Here is a 23,477-nt window from a genome sequence, read left to right as displayed (position 1 = left end):
ACCCAGCAAACGGCAGAGAGCAAAGGGGAGAGCAAAGGGCATGCAGTGCTGCAACCGCCGCACACGGCTGTGCTGTGCTATGCAGTGCAGTGCTGTGCTGTGCTGTGTAATGCAGTGCAGTGCAGAGCAGTGCTGTGCAGTGCGGTGCTGTGCAGTGTAGTGTAGTGCAGTGCGGTGCAGTGCAGTGCGGTGCTGTGCAGTGTAGTGTAGTGCGGTGCTGTGCAGTGCAGTGTAGTGCAGTGTAGTGCAGTGCGGTGCTGTGCAGTGCGGTGCTGTGCAGTGCGGTGCTGTGCTGTGCAGTGTAGTGCAGGTAGTGCAGTGCGGTGCTGTGCAGTGCAGTGTAGTGCAGTGCGGTGCTGTGCAGTGCAGTGTAGTGCAGTGTAGTGCAGTGCGGTGCTGTGCAGTGCGGTGCTATGCAGTGCAGTGTAGTGCAGTGCGGTGCTGTGCAGTGCGGTGCTATGCAGTGCAGTGTAGTGCAGGTAGTGCAGTGCGGTGCTGTGCAGTGCGGTGCTGAACCCGCTCTGGATCCCCACAGTCTCCTCCCGTCCCGCTCCGATCAGCACCTCGCTCCCCTCCCTCCCGCTGCACACGCGGGTCGCTCCTCCGGACCGCAGGGGGCGCTGTCGCGCGGCTCCGTCCCGGAAGCGGAAGCCGGGCAGGGGCGGCACGTGCCGGCGTTTGGTCATGGCGGAGGCGGAGGCGGAGGCGGCCGGTCCGGATGCGGCCGGGGATGGCGCTGGCGAGGAGCGGTTGGCCGTTATCGGCGCCACCGTGCCCACCGGGTTCGAGGCGATGGCGGCCGCGGAGGTGCAGGAGAAGCTCGGCTCCGCGTCCCGGATCAGCAGGGACCGCGGGAAGATCTACTTCGAGGTGCCGGCCCACAGCCTGCCCGAGGTGAGCGCACCTGTCCCCGGAGCCCTCGGGTGAACACCCGCGGTGCGTGTTGCCCCGCAGCGCCCGTCGTGTGTTGCAGCACAGCGCGCTGCGTTTGATGCCAGCCGGGGCACAGCGACCCGCCCGGCCGGTGTTGTGGGGGCTCGGTCGGGTTTGCTGTGCTCCGGCAAAGGGGGCTGGAGTCAGAGAACCCCAAACCGGCTGTCATTGATTTGCTCGTCAGCTGTCAATCTCTGCACGTAGCGCCAGGTCGGATGTAGATGTAAGTGGCGACGCTTTGTAACCGATGGTAACCGAGCACTGCTGCTCTCCCTCGCTATAGGTCCATCAGCTGAGGTCTGTGGATAATTTGTTTGTTGTCGTTCAGGAGTTCAAAGATTATCAGTTTAAAGAAACCAAGGTGAGTGACTCTCGTTGCTTTCAGTCCCTTGTGGGGTTTGGAGCGTTATTTTCATTGTAGTGCCTTCGGTGTTTCATGAGCAATGATCTTTGAAATGCTCGTAGTGCTGTCCTGGTTCTTTGTTGGGTTTACAGCTGAAGTGCGGTGATGTTGTCTGCCTCAGTTCCTTCTCTTGTGTTTGCTGCAAGGGAAATGAGAGGGAGCAGCTGTGTGCATGGATGTCAGCCTTGGACATGGGACAATAAAAGATCTCTTGATCTCTTAATGTAGTCATGGTAACTGATTATTTGTTCTGGATCCTGTGATGTAAAATACCACTTCTTAGTCTTTGCCAGATGTGAAAAAAATTGCCCAAAAGAAGTGCCAGCTGTGATTAGATGTGCAGCAAGTTGCATGTACAGACTAATGTAAGAGATTTAGAAAGAGGGTGGTTCTTAAAGGAAGGAAATTACTCTGAAGGACCATTTCTTTGTCTTTAAAAGGAAGATGCTTTAAAAGATTTGGAAGATTTGGTTAAAAAACTGCCTTGGGACGATCCTCTGAAAATCTGGGAGCTGAACAATGGCTTAAAAAAGAAAAAGACAAAACGCAAAAAGCAGAATGTGCAGCAAACTGCAAGCAAAGGGGAGCTGCAGGACGGCACAGGGGAGGAAAAGGAGCACAGAGCTGCGGGTGGGCAGGAGGACTGCACCACTAACATGGCAGGAGATGGCCAGAGTGGAGAAGAGATGCAAGGAGATGCCTCACAAAATGAGGAGGATGATAATGAACTCTCAGAGGCTAAAAATGAACTGCATGCCAGTTCTGGGGCTGAGACAAAGGCAGGAGAAGATAAGAAAGATGGAGGAGATGTGAAGGTGTTAAAGTTTCGCGTTACATGCAATAGAGCTGGAGACAAGCACAGTTTTACATCAAATGAGGCTGCAAGAGACTTCGGAGGAGCTGTACAGGAGCACTTCCAGTGGAAGGCCGACATGACCAACTTTGATGTAGAGGTATTGCATTGTGCCTTGGAAATCATTCTATTTCAAAACTTAATTAATAGTTTGATTCTCAGAAAACTCCAAAATAACCTTTAATTATCTTGGAGCTGGAAGTCGGTAATGCTGAAGCCGGCTTCCTCAGAGGCATTATTTTCCCTGGCATGTTACATATATACTCACACCCCACTGCTTGATTGCACTTTGGTTGTCTGTCACAGAATCACAGAATGACCCGGGTTGGAAGGGACCTCAAGGATCATGTAGTTCCAACCCCCCTGCCTGGCAGGGCCACCAAACATACACATTTACTAGATCAGGTTGACCAGAGCCCCGTCCAACCTGGTCTTGAACACCTCCAAGGACGGGGCATCCACAACCTCCCTGGGCAGCCTGTTCCAGGACCTAACCACTCTCCTAGTAGAGAACTTCCCCCTAACATCCAACCTAAATCTTCCCTCTTTTAACTTAAAACCATTTCCCCTAGTCCTGCTGTTATCAGCCCATTATAGTCTATATTCTCTTTTGCGTTGTGGTGAGGACACATTTCTTCATTTCCATGTTGCCCTTTGCTCTGCACGTGCTCTTGCTCATGATAATGCTCTCACTCACCACTAAGCCCCAGAGCAGCTGAGTCGTGCTGAAAAGTTTTCTCCTCTCTCAGCTACACCACAAGGTTTTATACTTTTACCCCTCCTGTATTATTTACTCATATGGTTACAGGGGACAAAAAGGGTTGTCCACTGTTTTTTCCCTTTACATAGGGAAGGGAGGTCCAGCAGATAAGGTCCATTAAAGTTTTCATTTTGAGAGGCAATAAAATGAAATGACTTTCTTGCAGAATTTTTTAAGGGCTGACCCCCTTCCTTGTAAAGATATATTCACCTTCTGAATTCACGTTGCTTATAGGACCAGGCGTGGGGTTTCTGTTGCCGCTTTGCAGATGCTGCGCTGTGACTTGCAGGACTTAACCCTGCTTCTCCCCAGCGTGTATAAAGCATCACAGTGTGCTTTTTGTGCATGTGAAAAACAACTGTGCTGTCCTGATGTGTATCCTTTGTCCTCACTAAAGCCAGTAGACGGTGCTCTTGTATTTCCTGATTTTTATCTAACTCACAGCTGCCGATTGAAACATTTACCAGATGTACTGTGGGAAGCTTGTGTTACTCCTGAAATTTAGTGCCAGTTTTTCTTTAGGTACTCCTGAATATTCACAACAATGAAGTAGTTGTGGGCATTGCATTAACTGAGGAGAGTCTCCACAGAAGAAATATTACACATTTTGGACCCACAACCCTTCGCTCAACTCTTGCTTATGGCATGCTTAGGTCAGTGCAATGCATAGTTTCATATGATTCTAAGTTAATAAGTCATTCTGCTTCACAAATTAGTTGCGTTATCTCCCACACTGCTCCCTTAGAAGCCGTTTTTGTTGATTCCTATTAAAAGGGAAGAAAGATGTAGCAATGCTGGATGTTTCCCAGCTTAGAAAAGTAAACGCTTGCTGCAAAGAGCCAGTTTTCAGAGAGCTGGATGATGACATTCTTGAGAGAATTTCACTGGACTGGCATGTATAAATGCTAATTATTAAATGCAATTAATGTTCCCATGCTATGTTAGAGGGGCTCAGTGGCTGTGATTAAAACAGTTTAGTTTTCCATCAGTAATAGAAATTTGTGTTCTTTTCTCAAAGTACCTTTTTTTTTTCCTGCTCCTCAGACTCTGTGATCCCCAGCCAACAGATATCATCATTGATCCAATGTGCGGTACAGGTGCAATACCAATAGAGGTGACTCTTCCTTTCTTTTTAACGTAGTAAAACTCAAGACAGTATCTGCAACCGAGTAACATGTAAGTTTTAATGGCAGTAACTGAATAGACACCAACAGAAGCATCTTGCCAACTTCTCAACAGCTACAGGCACACTTTCACTAAATGCCTTTAGTTTCCTTCCAAAAGCTATAACAGGAAGAAGCAAAATCTAAAAGAACTTTGAGCTTTTGAGTTGCCTAAGATGTGTGACATATCTGTTAAGAGTTTGAAAATCATCGACATCTACTTGAGATTGCTTTGTAATATTGTTTTTTTCTTTTTTGGTGGGTTTTGTCTCAAAAAGCAAGAAATGTTCATGTTAATGCTTGTCAGTATTTCCCCCCAGGGAGCGATGGAATGGCCCGGTTGCTTCCACGTTGCTGGTGATAACAACCCACAAGCTGTAAAGAGAGCAGCAAGCAATATCTGCTCTTTGCTAAAGAAAAATGAAAGTAAGGAAAGGTAAGAACACGGTACAGGGGATTTTATTTTCCCATGGTGCTTTATAGGAATAGATCTGTCTTGCATAGATTTTCTGGACTTTTTCACTATTATTTTGTTGCTGTTACAGAGTTCTTCAGTGTAGAAATATTTTCAGTAAACCATACCTCTGAGATATCTTTGCTTTTTTAGCAGTGCTTCCCTGGGCGCACCCTTAGACATCGTTCAGTGGGATATTTGCAATCTCCCCTTGCGGACTGGCTCTGTGGATGTCATTGTGACCGACATGCCTTTTGGGAAAAGGTGAGCGACCACAAATTCAGGTTACTGTGTGTGACCATCACCACCGCGTGTGCTCGCGTGCCCAGGTTTAGGGTTCTCCTGTAACTTAACTGGGCCTAATTGAGAAGTATTAATGTGTTCTGTGTTAAGAGTGAAAGCTGAAGGTTTCAGTGGTCATATGTGAGTCGATCCGTGTCTGAGAAAAAAACTGCAGTTGCTGTTTTTTGACTGTCACAAAGGAGATCTTGATTTATGTTATAGGATAGGGTCAAAGAAGAAGAACTGGGATCTCTATCCAGCCTGCCTCATGGAGATGGGGCGGATCTGCACACCAGGCACAGGTAGAGCTGTGCTGCTGACTCAAGACAAGAAATGCTTCATCAAGGTACGTTCTGGGTCAAACCTTAGAATTAAACCCATTTGCACAGGAAAATCTATTGTGGAGAAAAACTTTAAGCTGACTTCACTATGGCAGGTGATCTGTTTCTAAAGAGATGAATAGCAGCATTTTCATGTGGTTTTAGACCTTATTCAGGTGTGATTTGCTATAGCCAGGAATAACATCTAAAGCAAATTTATCCTTATATTCTTATCCTGAAGAAGCTGCCACCACTCTTGCAGCTTTTTTGTGTGCTATTTTTCTGTCATAGGCCTTGTCGAGACTGGGACACATCTGGCGCAAAAGTCACACAGTGTGGGTGAATGTAGGGGGACTTCATGCTGCAGTGTATCTTCTGAAACGCACCTGGGAAAGAGTGGAAGAAAATAAGTCCTTCTGGTGACAGCCCTTGTGGAGGAAGACAGCAGAGACCTGCATCATTTCCAGATGAGCAGCTTGGTAAAGGAGGTTGCTGAGAGTGTTTGTCTCAGTTCCTGAGCGAAAGGCAATAAATAAGAATTGTGTAAATTGAGCACTGAACCAGGGACCAACCTGAGAACTCCCCGTTGTACTGTGTGCTCTGAACCTGACTTAAGTTATTGCTTTTCACTCTGCCACCTTAACTGAAAGTCAGTAGTGGTGTCAGCAATGCTCTCCTTTGCCTGAGTCTTTTCTACCACATCTGTTGTATTTCTCAGTTAAATGTTTGTTCCCTCTGCTTATAGTAGAAAACATGTTGAGGCGTTTTTGGAGCCAATTGGCAGCTTATTTTTCCCCTGAACTGTAGAAATCCTATCTTAAAATGCCAGTCTTAGTATTCCAGTTAGTCATCTCAAAGGGTTTGGAGGTAGTACCTCTTTGCTGTAGAACTTTTCCAAACTGAAAGTTTAAAGTTGATACTGTTTCCCAGATGTGAATTAAGATGTTTGATGCTCCAGTGAGGAAATGCTAGCAGTGTGCAGGTGCTGCTGTTTGTTTCTTACCTGTTACCAGCTCAGTGCTGTTGGTGCCTCGGGCTGTTTGCAGGTCCCGCTGTGGGTGAGGCAGAGCAGTTGTGGTTTCTGCCTGGGAGCGGTGTTACCTGGGAGTTGTGATGCTGGCACTGAGGGGCAGCGATGAGGGGTTTTGTAGGAGCTGCTGTAGGGATGCTGCCCTAGTGACAGGAATTCATGTTCAATGAATGTCTTGTTCAATTCTTGTTCAATGAATGTCTGTTTCCTTCTCTGAACATCATGCGGTTTCTCAGGCTAATTACTCTGCTCATCAGAGGCTGAAACACTAATTACCAGCTTGTCATTCCATTGAAGTGTATTCAAGCTCGTGGTACCGCTCTCAGAGCTGGATTTAGGCCTATTAAAGTTTATTAGCTCCATAAAGGCACTTGGTCTCGGTGTTCGTGTTCTGGGCAGCCGCTGCTCCGAGCGCATCCCGTGACGTCACCGTGCCCCCGCGTTACGTCAGCGCCGCCGTGGCTCGTTGCGCATGCGTGTCGCCCTGCCGTCTTCTGCGCATGCGCGGTTGGGCGGTGCCCGGCCTCGCGCAGTGATGTCGCCGCCGGGCCGCGCCGCGCCGGGCCTGCGCTCCGCCAACACGCGCGAGCTGTCCGAGGTCGTGTTCAACAACCGCAGCCCGCGAGCCGTGCTGCCCATCTGGGTGGACTTCGAGGGCCGGCCGCGGTACTACCCCGTGCTGCGGCCGCGCACCGGGCGGGTCATGCACAGCTACCGCGGTGAGCGGCGGGGAGCGGGCAGGGGGCGGTTACGGAGCGGACATGGAGCGGGCAGGGGGCGGTGAGGGGGCGGTGAGGGGGCGCGGTGCCGCGCGGTGCTGCCGTGAGTGTCCACGCTGTGAGCGCCGCTCCCCGCAGGACACCTGTGGCTGTTCCGTGACGCGGGCTCGCACGACGGGCTGCTCGTCAACCGGCAGGAGCTGTTCGTGGCCGCTCCTGACGTCAGCAACGCCGACATCACGCTGCCAGGTGCGGGGCGCTGCGGGGCGGGCGGGGCGCGTTCACCGCCGGACACAACGCGCAGCTGATGCTGGCGGCCGCGTCCGATAATAACGCTTTGTAGCTGAGAATCCGCTCTACGCACCGGTGTTACCGTGACCGCCTGTCCGGTGTAGCTCCCGTGCAGACAGATGGGACGCTTTACTTTCCGGGCGCCCCTCGTAGGCTCCGTAACGCTGCCGGGCTGTCTGTGTTGTGCCGGTTCCCAGCCGCCCGCTGCCCTCGTGCCCGCTCTGTCTCCCCGCAGTGTTCACGCTGAAGGAGCGCTGCCTGCAGGTGGTGCGCAGCCTGGTCCGCCCCGGGGACTATCGGAAGCTGGACATCGTGCGCTCGCTGTACGAGGAGCTGGAGGACCACCCCGACATCAAGAAGGACCTGCAGCGGCTGTCCATGGAGAGGAGCGAAATGCTGCAGGAGGAAACCCTCGACTGAAAGGATGTGTGTTCTGAGCCACACACATAGCAAAGCACTGGGTTTAGGAGGGGCCGTCAGTTGACGTGTGCTGGGAGCTAATGTCGGCACTGAAGTTCTGGAACACACTCAGTCACACTGTAGAACATCTGCTGTGCTGGCAGCTCAGCTTCCAAAGACAAACAGTGTGCAGGAGTGTGCTGCTCTGTGAGGGCTCTGCTCCTGCTCTCATGCACTGCTGAGCAGTGACCCTGATGGCCTGGCACATACAGGACCCAGAGGAGTTTGCTTTGGACTATTTCAGAACATTCCATGGTCACACAAATGGGGTTGTCTGCCTGGAGGAAATGCACGTGGCTCAGCTCCCTGTGTTAGAAAATGACACCAAGGGTTCACTTAATCCAGACTCTAAAATCGGTGGCAAAGCAGCACCAGGTTTGCTTGAATAATTCGGTTTTGGTGGAAATTCGCTCTCTCACATGCTGGATTTATGTTTGAATTACAAAGTGTGGGGTGTGCTCACGTGAGAGCTTCCACAGTTGCCTTCTGAGGGCTTGGCCCAAAACTTCTGTGCTGGCGGAAAGACGACTAAGCATTTCTGTGTTAGCCTATGTGTTCATAAACCCTCACTGCAGCAACTCAGGCTGACAAATTTTTACACAGAACATGCCTTGAATGCCTTAATTTGTCCTTCATTACTGAATTCTTGCTTTATCTCTAGGTGAGGGCACCTTTTCAGCCATATGAACTGCATCTTGGTTTTGGGACCCCTTTCTGCTCTGTACCTCTGTGCCCACACCCTCAGCTCCCATACTGGTTTACCAAGGGAGCGTTCCCAGAAGGTGGGTGCTCTGAGCCTCATTTTCTTGTCCCAGGGATTGGCCTTGGGGAGCATGGTTGGTCTTGGTCTGCCCAGGCTGCTGGTGCCCCCAGAGCCACAGAAGCTGCCCCAGCTGCAGGCCTGGCTCCCCCAGGCAGAGTTGTGCTTTTCAGCAGGCCAGCTGCACAGAGAGAAATCATAGAATGGCCTGGGTTGCAAAGGCCCACAGTGCTCACCCAGTTCCAACCCCCTGCTGTGTGCAACCAACCAGCAGACCAGGCTGCCCAGAGCCACATCCAGCCTGGCCTTGAATGCCTGCAGGGATGGGGCATCCACAGCCTCCTTGGGCAACCTGTTCCAGTGCGCCACCACCCTCTGGGTGAAAAATTCCTCCTATTATCCAACCTGATCCTCTCCTGTCTCAGTTTAAAAGCTTTCCCCCTTGTCCTGCCACTATCCACCCTTGTAAACAGATGTGCCTCCTGTTTATATGCTTCCTAGAAATAAGAAAGGTTCTTGACCTACATGTTCCCCCATACCTCAAATACACAGATGTGTGTCTGTGTGTCTCTGTGCATAACTCAAAGCAATGTTGGTTTTAGCAGATATGTGAACTGCTCCCCAGGCTGCAGAGCAGCAGGTTGCTAACAGATAGCAGCAGGCTGTTCTGCAGTGTGAGGTTCTGAAGTAGGCAACGTCTGCCCTTCTTGTGGACTTTTTTCTTTCTTAAATGTTTGTGTATGAACTGATTTTTGTTCCTCATAAAAATGTAAATCCGTGTTAACTCTTTGAGTCTCGTGCTGTCTGATGATTTTGCAGTGGTTGCAACTGCACACGCGTTTGTGTTTCTGCAGTGGCATTCAGGTGGATGCTGCGGGATTGAGCTCACATCGGATTCGCGGCGCTGTTGCTGTGAGAGCCGCCAGGAGCAGTAATGGGGCAGGCAGGACAGAACCGCACGTCACACCGAGTGCTGCTGCGGGGCGCTGAGCGGAGCTGCAGCGGCAGGAGTCGGGACGCGGGCAGCACAGCTCGTGTGGCACTGCTTGAAATGAGGGCTGCTGTGCGGGATTATTTGTGCCTCGGTTTGAAGAAGTGATTTTCAGTTCCCACGTGAAACCTCTCACTACATGCAGTAGTCAAACCAAAGCGAAGTCACCAAAGCAGATAGGTGCGTTTCTAAACGGCGGTGAACCCGTCGCGGATCTTTATTCACCCTCCTCGTGGTGAACGGCTCCGAAGGTCCCGGTTCTGCTCTGTTGCCGGTGCGGGGAGCAGCCCGGCTGCCTCGGGGCAGGTCTGGCTGTGCGGGCAGGTGCGGCTGGCAGGGCAGCTGTCGCTACGGCCTCAATAGCGACGCGGAGCGTTCCTTACAGTGAGGTTCTTTAAACAGCGCGCTGTGGATTAGTTTAGTTGACCTTTCGGCCGCGGCCATCAGCGCCGGTTTCAGCGCTTCCTGGCGGGGCGTGAAGCGGACACGTCCGTGGCACCGCAAGGTCGGCGATTTCCGAGCCCGTCACGCAGCCGCCCCCGCCGCGGGGATCCGCCCCGCCCCGCAGGAAGCCGCGCCCCCGCGGCAGGAGGAAGCGCGGGGTGCCCCTCCCGCCCGGCCTGCCCGCAGCCGGCGCTCCGTGGGGCCGCGGGTCGGGGCGCCGCGAGGAGATGGCGCCGCCGTCGCCGTACGTGCACAGCATGCCGGCATGGGTGCTGGAGGACTTCTGCCAGAAGATGGACTGCCTCAGCGACAGCGACTGGATGCGCTTCGGTGAGCGCGGCTCCCCGCTCCCCCAGCCGCTCCCCCCCCGCTCTCCGCTCCCCTCCTCGTCTCGGTCCCCGCCGAGTCCGCTCCACGCGCTCACGCCGAGGTTCCCCTTCGCTCTGCCCGGCGCCGATAACGCGAGCCGCCCCGCCGCCCGCGCGGCCCCTTCCGTCCAGCGGCTGCCGTCCGGGAACGGAACCGGAGCCGAGCGGGGCGCAGCGCGGAGCTGAGGGCGACGAGTCGCTGAGCAGCCTGAGGGGTTCTGCGTTGGACTCCACGTAACTAACTTTTACTGTGTTTCTTTCCCCTTAACATCTGAATGAATAACAATAATCCCCGCTATCAGGAGCTGGATTTTCTCCACATCCACACGGCTAACGTGTGGCAGTCCCTGCTTTTAAAACGGTGTGAACGGAAAGAGCCGCTGTGTGTTTGCATCACGCCGTGCTTTCCCTGCCCTCGCTCTCTCCCCATTGCTAACCGAGCCGTCCCATCTCCCGCAGCCTCCTACGTGATCACTGACCAGACGGAGCTGCGGAAGATCAAATGCATGGAGAAGACCGGGATCAGCATCACCCGCGAGCTGATGTGGTGGTGGGGTGTGAGGCTGGCGACCGTGCGGCAGCTGCTGGACCTGCTGCAGGCGCTGCAGCTCTACCGGGCGGCTCAGGTCATCCTGGACTGTGAGTAGCGCCTGTGAACAGCTGGGCTCAGTGCCGGGCCATCCCCGTGTTCATTGCGCAGGCTGACGAAGTCTTTGCTCAGAACCCTGTGCTCACATTGTGCAGTCTCTGCTGATCCTTATTTTCTGCTCATGGTGGGAAGGGACAGCTGGTGTAGACGAGGGGCCACTGTTCTGCTTCGTCATCCCACCTCATAGTGTCTCGTAGGTGCTTCAGGAGCTGCCAGAATGAGGCAGTGCTGTGCACGAAGGATGGCTCTGAAACGCTGCTTTGTTTTACCATGGAGCTGAGTTGTGAATGTGTGAATTTCTCATACATTCCTGTTCCCCACCAAAATGTTGCCATTATACATTAAATGCCAACAAACTCAGGGCAGAGGAACCTATAGCAGCTTTGCTTGTGCAGCTGCTTTCCTGCACCATGAGAACGTTCCCATAGGAGTGCTTGGTTCATTGTTCTCACCTCTGTCCCATTTGCTGTATTTCAGTTATTTTCTGAGCTGGATGCTGACGCTCTGAAAATGCTGTATCCAATCAAGGCAAACCATCGCCCTGTAGAAGTCGCAGTACTTTTAAATATAAATCTCATTGTTTCTCTTTTGAAGCCAATGTTTAACCGGCAGCCATCCATGTTCATAAAGCAGAGGTACCTCAGCTCAGCTCTGTTGTGGAGCTGTGAAACCCTGGACAATACATTCATTTTCCTGTGCTGGGCTGCCCTGGCAAGTTGACAGTGGCCTATACTCCCCTCTTCATGTATTCCCACCCAAACCCACTTATTAGGAAGGTGGTGTTTGTGTGACTTTTGCCTATTCTCCACAGGCAGTTGTTAGAAAGAAAAATTAGATTTGTGCGGCTCAAAATGATGGGAGAAGTGCAATGCAGGTGCATGTGGAACTGGGCAAAGCTGACAAGTGTGTAGTGACAGGAGGGGGGAGGCGTATGGGGCACTGCCTGCACAGCCAGGGAGGAGGAGGCCACTGTGGGCCGCGTCCTGCTGTGAGCCACCCGTGGGCAGGGCTGGCAGCACACGCAGCTGGCACTGACAGGCGCTGCTCATGGAAATTCCCACCATGTGTCACAGTTTGCCTGCTGCTGCAATTCTTTATATAGCACAGCTGGGTTTTTCGTGGGTTCCTGGTGTTAGTGTGACCTAGGAACTTCATTTTAGGGTAGAAAAAAAAAAAACCAAAACTTTAAGGGATTATTCTGAATTTCTGTCTATTCAAAAGGGATATTCAGGGTGCAATAGCACTTCTTCCAGCAGAACCCCTCTGGCTGAACTCAGTCGCTCCACTCAGGAGATGTTAACAATTCTTTGTCCTCACTCCTCAACTGAGTGGACAGAGCTACAGAATAGTGAATTTTCATCTGTAATGAGAATGGTAGTGAGCTGGTTGTGAACCGTGGCCCTGAGGGTCCAGCCTGAGTGGACGGGATTGAAAACAACGTGTATTACTTACACTGAAGAAACTGGATCTAGAGATCTCCAACACAATAAGCCTCCTCGATAATGCTAATTTTACAGATGCTTTGGAGTAGCCAGTGGCCTCCACGCTGCAGTAACTTTGTTCTGTGCCCATTGTGTATCTCACACAGTCCACAGGGAGTTCCTGGGCACTGCTGTGGACATGCTGCAGCCAGCCACACCTCCAGCTATCGCTGCTCCTGCCTGGACCGAGCGCTCTTGGTCCCGCCTTTGTTTGCAGCCAGCTCACCTTGGGGTGTTCCTTAATTCGGTGCGTTCAGTGACTTTCTGTAATTCCACTCTGCGTGTTGTGGCTTCATCAGAAAAAATCTGCACTCACCTTCTGAGAAAAATAAACCACCCCTTTGTTTCTGGTTTCCATTGTGACAGGAGGATCTGGGAAATCAAAGCATTCCGTGCAGGGCGGTGCAAGGAGCTGGAAGTGGGTTTGGTTTTCAGTTCTGTTGGGCACTTCAAAAAGCCGCTGTTCTGATTTCTGACAACTATTGTGTCACCGTAACACTGTTCAGACTGACTTACAACTCTCAGACAGGACACCAGGTGACTGTTTAACTGGCAGTTACTTGCAGGCACATCTATAAGAACAGACTTTTTCCTGTGTTCATTCTTCGGTGTCAGTGTGACCTGTTTGACTGATGTGCAGGAAGTTGCAAAATTCTTAAAAAACCATGAGAAATAGGTTGAAAGAGGGAAGTGATCCAAGTTGTAGAGGCTTCTAAGTTAAAGTACCAGCAGGGAAGGTCAGCAATTGCAGAATGCAGGGAATGCCAGTAGGAACGGAAGGCCAGCAGACTGCTTGAAATTCAGTGATTTCCCAAACCTTTGACGTTTGTGATCTCATGGCATTCTGCTGCTTTAACAAAGAAACAGCTGATTTTTCTGGAGCATCAGTTCGACGTTATTTCGTTCAAACCTGCATTCATATGTGACACTGCAGAACAATCCCACAAACTCCAGAAGGAAGTCAAATGAAAAAGCTTGCCCTACACAGACATGCCCTTGTCTGTGGTCCAAGCTGCAGTGCACCGGGAGTTGTCATGCCTTGCCTTCTGAGCTTCACTTCTGCTGAAAGTGGTTTATGAGGAGCACAGACTAAATGAAAACTCTGGCTTCCTTCTGGCTTCAGATACCCCCAATGCTTTCTTTGTGCACAAAGAAGAATACAAAGCTATTGTCTGATTTCAGATGCAGAGTGCTGTGGCTTTTACTGAAGGTGACAAGCTGATACAACAGCTCAACAAAAAAAGCTCGTATTGGTACTTGTGCTTATTTTCTTTCATATCAAAGGATTGATTTATATTTTTATGTCAATGTTACATATATTGCTGACAAAAGATTCCAGATAGAAAATAAGAGTACAGAATTATAACCAGGAAAATGTGGTTAGTAGGCACTACAAAGTTCTTGTGTCATCTCTGGTGCACACTCAGCATTTCCAGGCTCCTCCTCCCCCTCGTTTTCCCCTCTAACAGACCTGAATTCAGCAGCTTTGTTGGGGGTTTTTGACAGCTCTGTGTAGTGGAGCATCTTTGTGTTTTTTTATTTGCAGTTTGTTCCTGTCCCAGCTGTGCCCTATTCTGATTTTAATATTTTCTTGCAAGATGTATGTGCTCTTCAAGTCTGAATTTAAATACCAGTAATACTGAAACAATTGAACAATGAACACTAGAAATGCTTTACAGTTGTTTTAATGTATAGTCCATTTTCCCAACAGGGATTACTTTCTGATAACTGATTAGTCAGGCTTCCTTATGCATGGTACTCACATTAATTTTGATCTCCTTTGCAGGGATATCACCCTCTAGCATTATCACCTCTGAAAAAGAAGAGCTGGTAGAGCCACCTAAACAGGAGAACGTATCTTTAACTCCCACAGAAAACAAACACAAAGAGAGAGAAAATGAGATAAGTTTGCTGCCATCACCAGAGCCTTCACAGCCAGGAATATCACCAGCATGTAGTAAGTAAAATAATAGAGTCTGATTTTCTGTAACAATGAAATGACCATATAGTCAAGAATGCTTTACCCTGACTTTCACTGTGGTATAAATGAGTGCATTCCTGTTCAAGATGGTCCTAAATGAATATTTGCCTTTCACCTAGCACTGCAGTCTCCCAAGCTGTTAGTTCCTAGCTTGATCATGCAGCCACCTGTTCTTCCTTTCTGTGCCTCTCCTGGCTTTCAGAGGTGCTGTGGGATCTCAGGAGTACTTCTCCCAAGTCTGTGTGAGCACCAGCTCCATGCTAACACTAGATCTGTCGTTCACCGCACGCCCTCAGTCCCTCTCTCCATACAGCATGAGTCTGGGCCAGAGGAGAGCTGTGCATCAGCAAGTGGCTCTGCTGGGAGAGGGAGCAGAACCACTGTGTGCTGAGGACAGCATGTGAGCAGCAGTGCAGGCAAAGGCTCTGGAAGCTCCATGTCCCTGAGCCAGGGCTGGAATGATCTTCACAGTCGTCCCACAGAGAGGAACCAAGACAATAGCTCCATGTCTTTATATGGCATTTCATGTTTTGACAGCCTGTCATAGGTTATACATGGTTAGGCATTTCAGCAAAACATCTTGGATGCTCACAATGAGTCAGTGGCAGTAATGTCACGAAAAAGAGGTGTATTATCAGTGCTGCTAATTCAGTTTCAGATGCTGTTTCTGAAGGAACCTTGTATTCACTTCCTTCTCCACCACCTCCCCCAAGAGACCTTTTGAAATCCTTACAGTCAAATCCTTCCGTCTCATCAAGTGTGAAGGTAAATCCCTTTAATTCTTACTGATTATAACAATGAAAATTTGCTTTGTGATGGCATGCTGTGTTTTTCAATTAAAGTTTACTTCTCAACTTTATGTTTAGACTGAATGTGGTACTAAATACTTAAATTTTGCTTCAATTTTTTTTTCCTTTTATTTTCTTTTTTTGCTAATGAGAAATCAGTGAGGGATTATATTTAACAGTACTATGTAGCTCAGCATGGCTAATGTGCCCAAATAGCAATTAATTTAATTAATTATTTGAAGGAATTTCCAGTATAGATTTTGCAGCAGACTCCAACATTTCTAATGGGATCATAGAACAGTATGACAGTACTACAGTAGGAGTATAAACGACTGACTAGGTGCAATGTCACGCTTTTAGTTTAAATTTAAAATGTGGCTCCTGCTGAAAACTGGGCTATTGTCAATCTGAGGTTGGGAGCCTTATCTGGTTGAAAACTGTAAATCTCCAAGGATGAAGATCTGCCATCCCTCTGAGCCCCATCCCCAGGCTCAGCCATCCTGCTGGGAGCAGTTTTTTTCATGCTCCTGGTGATTTCAACATAGTTTTCTGTTATTCCTCACTATAGCTCTCTTATCTGCAAGACCATCTAGATGGAACCATTCTGTACTTTTCCAGAGTGTGTTTCCCAGGTCAATGTGTGCACATCCTAGTTCTGCATTAACCTCTTTTTTCCTTTTATGTTATTTTTTTTTCTAAAGAAGATTGTGCTTTAAGACTTGTCCAGGATGATGTGGTTCAGGAGTGACAGCAATAGGAGAAGATTGCTACAAAGAACACAGTAGTTTCAGAATTCCTGGGGGGGAGTTAAGGTTTTGTTTTCTTAGGTCTGGAGTAAATAAGGGTTGTGAAAGCTGTATGATTATGTGTAGGCTGCAGTGGAATTGTAATAACAAGTGGCATTAGGACTTGTCTGACTGTGAGCAACTATTTTGCAACCACTTCAGAAGTAGCTGTGCAATTCTTAGGGGAAAATAAAAACATTATAGCATGAGAGCCACTCCTTTCTGATACAGTACCATGATACATGCCTCAGGCATAGAGATAAATGGGTTTAGTGGCTTAAATTGATGTCACTTCAAATACACATAAGGACTTTTAAAGAAAACTAACTCTGTTGTTTGGGAAAGATGGAAACATAGATTAGCTGTTTTCAGGTGTCTTCTACCGTGAAAAATATTTCTATCAGCAAGACAAATCAACGCAGGTATTACAAAGGGAAAGCATACCGAGCGATTGCACAGTGCCTTTCACAATTTCTTTCAACAATCACAACTCTCATTTAGCTCATGGAAAAGAAATGTGAAGCTTGAAAGAGATGGAGAAAGCACACAAATGTTTACGAGATTAACTTCTTTCTTCTCGCAATGTGTAGCCCTGCAGCTCTTCTACTCCTCAGCAGGAGACGATGACTGATCTCCCCAGTGGGAGTCTTTTGTGGACCCAGAAAGAAGTTACTAATGCCACAGATGGGTTCAGTAGCAAGAGTAAAATTTGTGAAGGCACTTTTGCAGATGTCTACCAAGGTCAGAGGCACAACATGGTGTATGTCATCAAAAGACTGAAAGAGGCAAGTGCTCCACTTCTTTTTCTTTGAAGGAGGTATTTTATTAGAATCTCTTAAACAGTTTTCATTTAATATTCTGTGGGCAGAGAACAAGATCTGCTATAAAAAAGGAGAAGTACAAGAGAAATAACATTAGTAAACCTAGATGCAGGAAACACATATGTGAGGTTTTACTCACATGGCAAGTTCAATTCATTGTATTTGTCAGAGTAGCCTGGAAGTAGCTGCCTGCGGGGATAATAGGATCAGAGATCTCTTCACATCACTTTTTGTTTGAATTTATAGTTGTTGTCTATGACACAAAATGGTCATCAGTGTAAACAGCCTGTTTGCTAACATTGTCATCTAGAGAGTAATAGGCCTGTACGAGTGCAGCACCTTAATCATTACTGTTGAGATTCTATTGCATGTTTTCTTTTTCTTTCTTTCAGACTGAATGCACAAGTCCAAATTCCACCCAGAGATTTTTTCATACAGAAGTACAGATTTGCTTTCGGTGAGTGGTTGCCTTTCAAAGGCAGTCTGTGTACCCTGCATGCACTGTGTTCCCAGGCTGTTCAGTCAGTCACACTGATGCACGTATCCCCCAGGCACCAGCCTGTGATGGGGACTGGGATGGTGCCCTGGGAAGCAGCATACCTGCCTGCCAGAATTGTGCTGTTCCCTGCAAAGCACACACAGCCCCTTGCCACTCCTGGACATGGTGAAGGCTTTGTATCCCTTCTGGCTGCTCAAAAGTGTCATGCTGTAGCCTTGTCTCTCCTCTGCTGCTAGTGTAGCCTTCTGTGAACCCACTTAGGGCCATTCTATGTTTGTGGCTACAGGACAAAATGTAATTCTGAACTGTCTTGAATGTAGGGATTTATTCCAGCCTTAGAATGCATTTTCCTGCGTTGCTCTCATTTAATTTGTAAATCATTGTTGATCTGCAGGTGTTGTCATGTCAACATTTTGCAGCTGCTGGGATTCACAGTAGAATCTGAGTTGCACTGTCTGATATATCCATACCTGCCTAATGGATCACTGCAGAACAAACTTCAGCATCAAGTAAGCAGATAACCTGAGTCCATTATTTATCTGTGACTACAAGTCACATTACTGTATGAAAAGCAGTGAGATCTCATAATTCTAAGAAACAGACCAAAAGAGCCCAGCTAAGTTCTTTGTAGGTATTATGCTCTTTTTCAGTTTTACTACAGCAAAGCAGATTGGGTCAATAAAAAGCTTCTGCTTTGTAACCTTCAGATTTTTCAAATAATAACTAATCTGCAGAACATATCAGTCTGTATCATAATATTTCATTGGAGCTGGGAATGTGGTTCTCATCATTTTCATTCACCTTCTGCAATGTTTTAGAAGGGCTTAAGAGAGAACAGTTTGAGATGTTCACACGTATTGAAAGAGCATTTGCAGAGATCATATGGCAGAAGGAGCAGAAAAGCAATCCATCACAACCAGTACAGTGCCTCTGCAATGGCATATAATTGATGCTTTGAATAAGCATGAGCTTTGCTTTGTCCTTATCTCACTGTTGTCACGAGGCAAAACACGCAGCGCGGTGCACAAGAATAAGATCCTTCCTGGGCCTAGAAATCACAAACTCCGCGTTGGACAAAACTTTTGATGTAGGCCAGCTGGCATTTTGCTTGTGATTGCAGTGAGACCAAAACAGTCTTTAGAATGAAAATGTTCTGCTGCTGTATAGTTTCCATTGTTAAAAGATAAAATGACCTTTTTTTTTTTTTTTTTTTTTTTCCTATTACTTCCTTGCAGGATGATTCTGCTCCACTGGCGTGGGAGACACGGATTAGCATTGCTGTGGGACTCATCCGAGCTGTGGAGTATTTACACAATTTTGGAATTTTTCATGGGAATATCAAGAGGTGAGAGGGGTTTGGCATTACCCGTGCACTCACAAAGTCCAGGATTTCTTCAACAGAAGCAACTGAAAGCTTTTATAGTGTTGATATTCATTTGCAGTGTTGTTCTGCTATCTCTTGTTATGTAGGATCTTCACCTGATCACGTTTAACTTGTCTCTCCTTTATAAATGATGGAAGTATATTCTTCTTTAGTAATGTTTGGAGTATTTTTAAGCCCTCTCTCCCTTCCTCTCTGTCTAATCTTTCACTGTTACACAGCTGGCCAAAAGCTGGAATTTCTCTCCCCCTGGACTTTGAAAAGTGCAGATTTTCTCATCAAGTGAAAGTAATGACTCTGAGCAGTGTTGTTTGTCTCTCACAGCTCTAATGTCTTGTTGGATGAAAACTTCACACCAAAGCTTGGGCATTCAGGTCTGCGACTGTTCTCTGCTGATAAAAAGTCCGAATGTACTATGATGAAAACCAAAGTCCTGCAAGCTTCTCTTACTTATCTGCCAGAAGATTTTGTCAGACACGGGCAGTTAACAGAAAAAATCGACGTGTTTGGCTGTGGTGTGGTAAGTTGACTTTTCCATCTGTGGTTTTTGATGTTTGTAGACAGGAAAATGGATGTATGAGCACATTCCCCACATAGTTGTTTGTTGCTGCAATTTAATTTCCAACTGATAACTATATAACAAGCTGAGATTCTGTTTTCTAATTATCTTAATGTTCTGAATCTACTTCAGCTTGTGGCAAAGTAATGTGAGTCTTATGAACAACAAAATGACAAGATGTTGCAACAAATGTGTTACTGTTAGTAGTTTGAGAAAGATCAGCAGAAAGTTTTCTGTCAGGCTCTCACAATTATTCTGGATTGGAAACACCCGCCACTACAGACGTCATCTGTCAGCTTGGAAGTTCAGCTGAGATGAGAGTTCAAAATGTCACTTGTCTCAAAAGTTTCCATTGTAACAGGAAGTTACTCTGTTTGGTGTCATTTCTGACACAGATTTATATTGACTGTCCTCTCTTTGAACCTCATTTGTTTTTTATATTATCTGTGGTACCTAACTAAAAAATTCTGGACTGAGCTCTGGGGTTAGATCTAAAGTGTCATAAATAGCACCCAAATTTGGCATTATTACACTGTGTGAAGTGTTAGAGTAAAAATAAAATCTAAAATGCCCTGGCAGTTCAGTAGTTCAATATTTCTTTAAATACAGACATTTAAAAACAGAGTTTATTGTGAACAAATTGGTTTATCTGTCAAATAAACTTTCTAGGTCTTAGCAGAGATACTGACAGGGATGAAGGCACTGGATGAAGGAAGGAGCCCTATTTATCTGGTAAGGAAAAGCAGAAATAATGAACACTGGCATGAGTGAATGAGGTTGCTGTCATGAGGTGAATGTACATTTTATAGAAATGCTGTTATTTGCAGTTTGCTTTACACATCCTAAAGAAGAGATTTTTTAGAAATTATATTGTGGTTCCACTAACATCAGTGGTTTATCACCTTTAGTCACAAGCAGAGTATACATTCCCATTTCACACAGCAGACTCACGAGCACTGGCCTTGCTTATCTTAACAGATGCTGCAGCATAGCCAGTTTTAAGCACATTCTCATTTTCAGACTTTGTGCTGAAATGCTGCTGCAGGCTTTTTTATGTACCAGGAAGATGTGTTATGAGTCAGACTGAGTGAGGAATCTGGGTAGGCTCTACCTGCAGTTGCTCATTACCATGTTTATCAGTATTACATTGGTGTCTGGAATTTGTATCCTGGCCAATTTGTCCAGGCTGTCATTAGAACTACACAAACTACTTTCATGAGCAGCCAGAACTGTCCAGGCTCACTGAATTCCATTAACACCATCTTCATCAAAACAGACTCCACCTATAATCTTTCTGTGCAATGCACTCCTTCTGGTTTGCCACGCTGCTGAAACCCTGAAGAGGAAGATGGTGGTTTTCATGCATATAATTTCCAAACAGTTCAGCAACGTCCAAATAGTGTGCCCCGGTGGCGCAGTGGTAGGAATGCCAACACTGGAGGCCCGTGTTCGAATCCACCCTGTGGCGCAAGTGGTAGAAGTGCCGCTCTGCTACACATGAGGCTCAAATCCCGGGGGTTGGACTCAGTGATCTCTAAGGTCCCTTCCAACCCACACGAGACTGTGATACTGTGTGATACTGTGAAATAGCTTCAGGAAACAAACAGTCCTGGGTTTCTGATTTCTTTTAATAAGTATTTGAAAATATTGAAAATGCTATGTACAGCATTGATGATTTTTCATTCCTTTAGGTGGGTATAAGCATAGAGCAGCTGGGTTTGCTTCAGGCACTTTGACATCAGACACGCACAAAGAAAATCTTTGGCCATTTCTCTACTGTGAAAGCAGCATTTCTATGACTTGTACAAAGGGAAATCAGCTTTTAGATCAGTAAACCAGCCGTTAAGGAGCAGTAATAACAAGTACATGGGGGGGGACTTCTGTTCTCAGTGATTTAGATGGAATTAAACATTGGTATCAATTTTGTCTTCGCTAATGTACCTTTCTCCTTTGAATAGAAAGATATGATTGCTGATGAAATCCAAATAGCAAAAGAAGCCTCACATTCCAAAGTCAAGAATTTGGAAAAGCTGGCTGCCAAGGAAATATGCTGTAAATACCTGGACAAGAAAGCAGGACATTTGCTGGAAGAGGTTGCTGTTCATTTTGCCTCAGCCGTCTGCCTTTGTCTGAGGAAGAAGAATGCTAACATAGCAGAGGTAATATTTGAACAATTTGACCAAGAACTTAGCCTTCATGATAGCAAGGCCTAAAGATACAGCATTTGCACCCCAGCATTTTTGGACTGTTGATAGTGTGTGTAAGAAGGGGTATAGGGATTATTCTGCATTCACAGATCTTCTTGTTAAAAACAGGTGCTGGAAATTATGGAAACAGCTGAAAATAAATTGAGAGAGCACTACATCTGTGGAGGCAGCACTTCTGGGTTTTCTATGAATACTCCAGAAGAAACTGATGATGAGACAACCAACCTCAGCATGGACACCCCTTCTGCAGGGCAGAACAAGGAGGACAGTGCCCAGCCGATACTCCTGGCAAGTGCTGCTCAGTGCACACCTTCAGTAGCAGCTGTGTCACCTGACACTTACTGCGAACAGACGTCACGGGTCCCTTGTGAATCAGATGAATCGACGAGTTTCATCTGGAACCCCGATGAAGAAAAATCTACAGATGAGCTATTCAGCAACAACTGCAACAATTCAGAAAACATTGCGAGCTCTGACTGCAGGATAAAGGAGAAAACAAAAGCAAATGTGCTCCGGGAAAGAAACGTAGTGTGCGTCAGAAGCAATGACAACTTGGAAATGGCTGCTACTGCACAAAGCACATCCCAACCAAAAGATGCAGAGCTGGACTCCACATGTTCATCCCAAGGTAAATGTCAATAAGTCTGAAGCTGTGGGTGCAGAATGTTCCATGTGTGATGGTTTGGGTGTTTTGGCAGAAGCATCCATGCTTCTCTTCTAACCCAAGTGTTTACAGCAGTTTGGGCTCTTACTCCTTGCTCTATGACTTATAGCAATAAATCTACGGAATGGTCTGTTTCTTTTCTAAACCAGATTTTTAATTTTAAAATCCTTGTTTGTGCCTTAGACACGATGCTTTTGGTTTTTTTCCTCAGTATTTGGAATTTTTTGTTTTTCAGCATTAGCCAGAGAGGCATCCTGGAATATAAAAATAAATGACCAAAAAAAGAAGCTAATGGAAAATATTCTGCTGTACGAAGAAGACAAATTAAGCAGTTCTGAACTTTTTGATTCTTAAACTGGATGGATTTATAAGCTCTGACCAATTTATAAGAAGAAATCATGACTGATTCTTTATTAGAAAGATGGTAAACCTCTGCTGTGAGGCCGAGTAGCAGATGTGGATCAGAAACGTTACCCTTCTCTGAAGAAAACAAAAGTGGTGGCACTGAGAAGAAACGGGAAATATCTTTCCTAAAACAGGCAGAGGCACGGTGCAGAAATGCCTTCTTTCTTCTCCTCTGCACTGTAAACAGATTTAAGGTCCTTTTCTTGTGTACTTCCAAAAGTATCTGCAGATAACGTGCCTTATTAAAATACCCCAGTCCTAGAATCACAAAGCAAACATCAATCCACAATTGGCTGCAATACCTTTTATTGTCATTGCACTGTATATGAGGAAATAAATCTCTGAAGAGATTGGAGAAGGTTTCAGTTTCCAAATGATCTATTTCATATACACTTCATCAGACAGTTGAAATTCGATAGGTTGTATTTATTTTGGCAATGGGTAGAACAGTCAAAGAAGAGCCAGATGGGCCTGCTCATGTAGCTGTGCTCCTCACTAAGCCAGCTGTTTTATTCTTACCTTTGTTCTGTGTTAATCTTAAACGTATTCTGAGGTATGGAGCCTTACCAGATGTTTATTAAGTGTAATGTAACATAGCTAATATTCTGCATAGTCTTGCAATAATGGTATTCTTCCTTTGGCTATTCAAAATAATACATTTTAATCTCAACCTGTCAAATTTACACTTTATTAATAAACTTGAGCATAAAAAACAACAAAAGCCCTGTCTTTATATCCAGCTTTTTCGTGACTTGTAGCACAGAAAATTGCCTTACTCCAGCTCTCTGAAGAGCTGCCAGTTCTCCGGTACCGGCGGCCCCTGAGCGGCGCATCCCGGCACAGCTCAGTAAGCGCCGCTCGCGCTTCGCGCGCTGCCCCGCCTCACGGCCTCCTCCCGGGCTGCTGCCCGGCCCTCCGCATCGCTCCCCGCTCGGTTTGTCCCGTACCTCCGCTGTTCTGCAGCCCGGCTCACCGCTCGGTGTAGCGGCCGCGGTCCCACAGCTCGCCCGACTCCAGAGCCGGCCGT

General features: G+C 47.1%; 3 protein-coding genes across 7 annotated transcripts; all 3 read left to right on the top strand.

Annotated features, from left to right (window-relative positions):
* Nucleotides 1–663: 663 nt before the first annotated feature.
* On the top strand, nucleotides 664–6,564 carry THUMPD3 (THUMP domain 3 tRNA guanosine methyltransferase). Its single transcript, XM_015875292.3, has 9 exons — nucleotides 664–894; nucleotides 1,217–1,294; nucleotides 1,777–2,289; nucleotides 3,472–3,602; nucleotides 3,994–4,063; nucleotides 4,433–4,548; nucleotides 4,720–4,830; nucleotides 5,071–5,194; nucleotides 5,460–6,564. Exons 1-9 carry the CDS (start codon nucleotides 685–687, stop codon nucleotides 5,589–5,591), a joined length of 1,485 nt encoding a protein of 494 aa, XP_015730778.2. The 5' UTR covers nucleotides 664–684; the 3' UTR covers nucleotides 5,592–6,564.
* An 89-nt stretch (nucleotides 6,565–6,653) lies between these two features.
* Nucleotides 6,654–9,211, top strand: VHL (von Hippel-Lindau tumor suppressor). Of its 2 annotated transcripts, XM_032447236.2 has the most exons (3): nucleotides 6,654–6,917; nucleotides 7,056–7,166; nucleotides 7,444–9,211. In XM_032447236.2, exons 1-3 carry the CDS (start codon nucleotides 6,671–6,673, stop codon nucleotides 7,626–7,628), a joined length of 543 nt encoding a protein of 180 aa, XP_032303127.1. In that variant the 5' UTR covers nucleotides 6,654–6,670; the 3' UTR covers nucleotides 7,629–9,211. The 2 variants fall into 2 exon arrangements, with proteins under 2 accessions (XP_032303127.1, XP_085372841.1); XM_085516715.1 differs by lacking the exon at nucleotides 7,056–7,166 and having other exon boundaries at nucleotides 6,703–6,917.
* An 829-nt stretch (nucleotides 9,212–10,040) lies between these two features.
* Nucleotides 10,041–23,171, top strand: IRAK2 (interleukin 1 receptor associated kinase 2). 4 transcript variants are annotated; one of them, XM_085516685.1, is made up of 13 exons: nucleotides 10,041–10,192; nucleotides 10,690–10,869; nucleotides 14,147–14,317; nucleotides 14,994–15,106; nucleotides 16,505–16,699; nucleotides 17,128–17,192; nucleotides 17,629–17,743; nucleotides 18,470–18,579; nucleotides 18,940–19,135; nucleotides 19,844–19,906; nucleotides 21,133–21,333; nucleotides 21,490–22,009; nucleotides 22,281–23,171. In XM_085516685.1, exons 1-13 carry the CDS (start codon nucleotides 10,090–10,092, stop codon nucleotides 22,397–22,399), a joined length of 2,151 nt encoding a protein of 716 aa, XP_085372811.1. In that variant the 5' UTR covers nucleotides 10,041–10,089; the 3' UTR covers nucleotides 22,400–23,171. The 4 variants fall into 4 exon arrangements, with proteins under 4 accessions (XP_085372811.1, XP_085372812.1, XP_085372813.1 ...); XM_085516686.1 differs by lacking the exon at nucleotides 10,041–10,192 and adding an exon at nucleotides 10,380–10,464; XM_085516687.1 differs by lacking the exons at nucleotides 10,041–10,192; nucleotides 10,690–10,869 and adding an exon at nucleotides 13,490–13,613.
* Nucleotides 23,172–23,477: the final 306 nt, after the last annotated feature.

Source organism: Coturnix japonica, chromosome 15 (genome assembly GCF_054131305.1).
Source record: "Coturnix japonica strain WE chromosome 15, WE-NBRP24, whole genome shotgun sequence".
Taxonomy (NCBI): Eukaryota; Metazoa; Chordata; class Aves; order Galliformes; family Phasianidae; genus Coturnix; species Coturnix japonica.
Note: the sequence above shows the minus strand (reverse complement) of the source record. Positions and strands in the feature narration are given on the sequence as shown.

What these genes read in the sequence shown, in the direction of transcription:
- VHL (XM_032447236.2), top strand. Translation starts at nt 6,671, where the DNA reads ATGCGTGTCGCCCTGCCGTCTTCTGCGCATGCGCGGTTGGGCGGTGCC. An exon ending in GGTCATGCACAGCTACCGCG is followed by an intron (nt 6,918 to 7,055) that starts GTGAGCGGCGGG and finishes CGCTCCCCGCAG; the next exon opens with GACACCTGTGGCTGTTCCGT. An exon ending in CGCCGACATCACGCTGCCAG is followed by an intron (nt 7,167 to 7,443) that starts GTGCGGGGCGCT and finishes GTCTCCCCGCAG; the next exon opens with TGTTCACGCTGAAGGAGCGC.
- THUMPD3 (XM_015875292.3), top strand. Translation starts at nt 685, where the DNA reads ATGGCGGAGGCGGAGGCGGAGGCGGCCGGTCCGGATGCGGCCGGGGAT. An exon ending in ATCAGTTTAAAGAAACCAAG is followed by an intron (nt 1,295 to 1,776) that starts GTGAGTGACTCT and finishes TGTCTTTAAAAG; the next exon opens with GAAGATGCTTTAAAAGATTT. An exon ending in CAGGTGCAATACCAATAGAG is followed by an intron (nt 4,064 to 4,432) that starts GTGACTCTTCCT and finishes ATTTCCCCCCAG; the next exon opens with GGAGCGATGGAATGGCCCGG.
- IRAK2 (XM_085516685.1), top strand. Translation starts at nt 10,090, where the DNA reads ATGGCGCCGCCGTCGCCGTACGTGCACAGCATGCCGGCATGGGTGCTG. An exon ending in GGCTCAGGTCATCCTGGACT is followed by an intron (nt 10,870 to 14,146) that starts GTGAGTAGCGCC and finishes TCTCCTTTGCAG; the next exon opens with GGATATCACCCTCTAGCATT. An exon ending in GAAGGAGCCCTATTTATCTG is followed by an intron (nt 19,907 to 21,132) that starts GTAAGGAAAAGC and finishes TCCTTTGAATAG; the next exon opens with AAAGATATGATTGCTGATGA.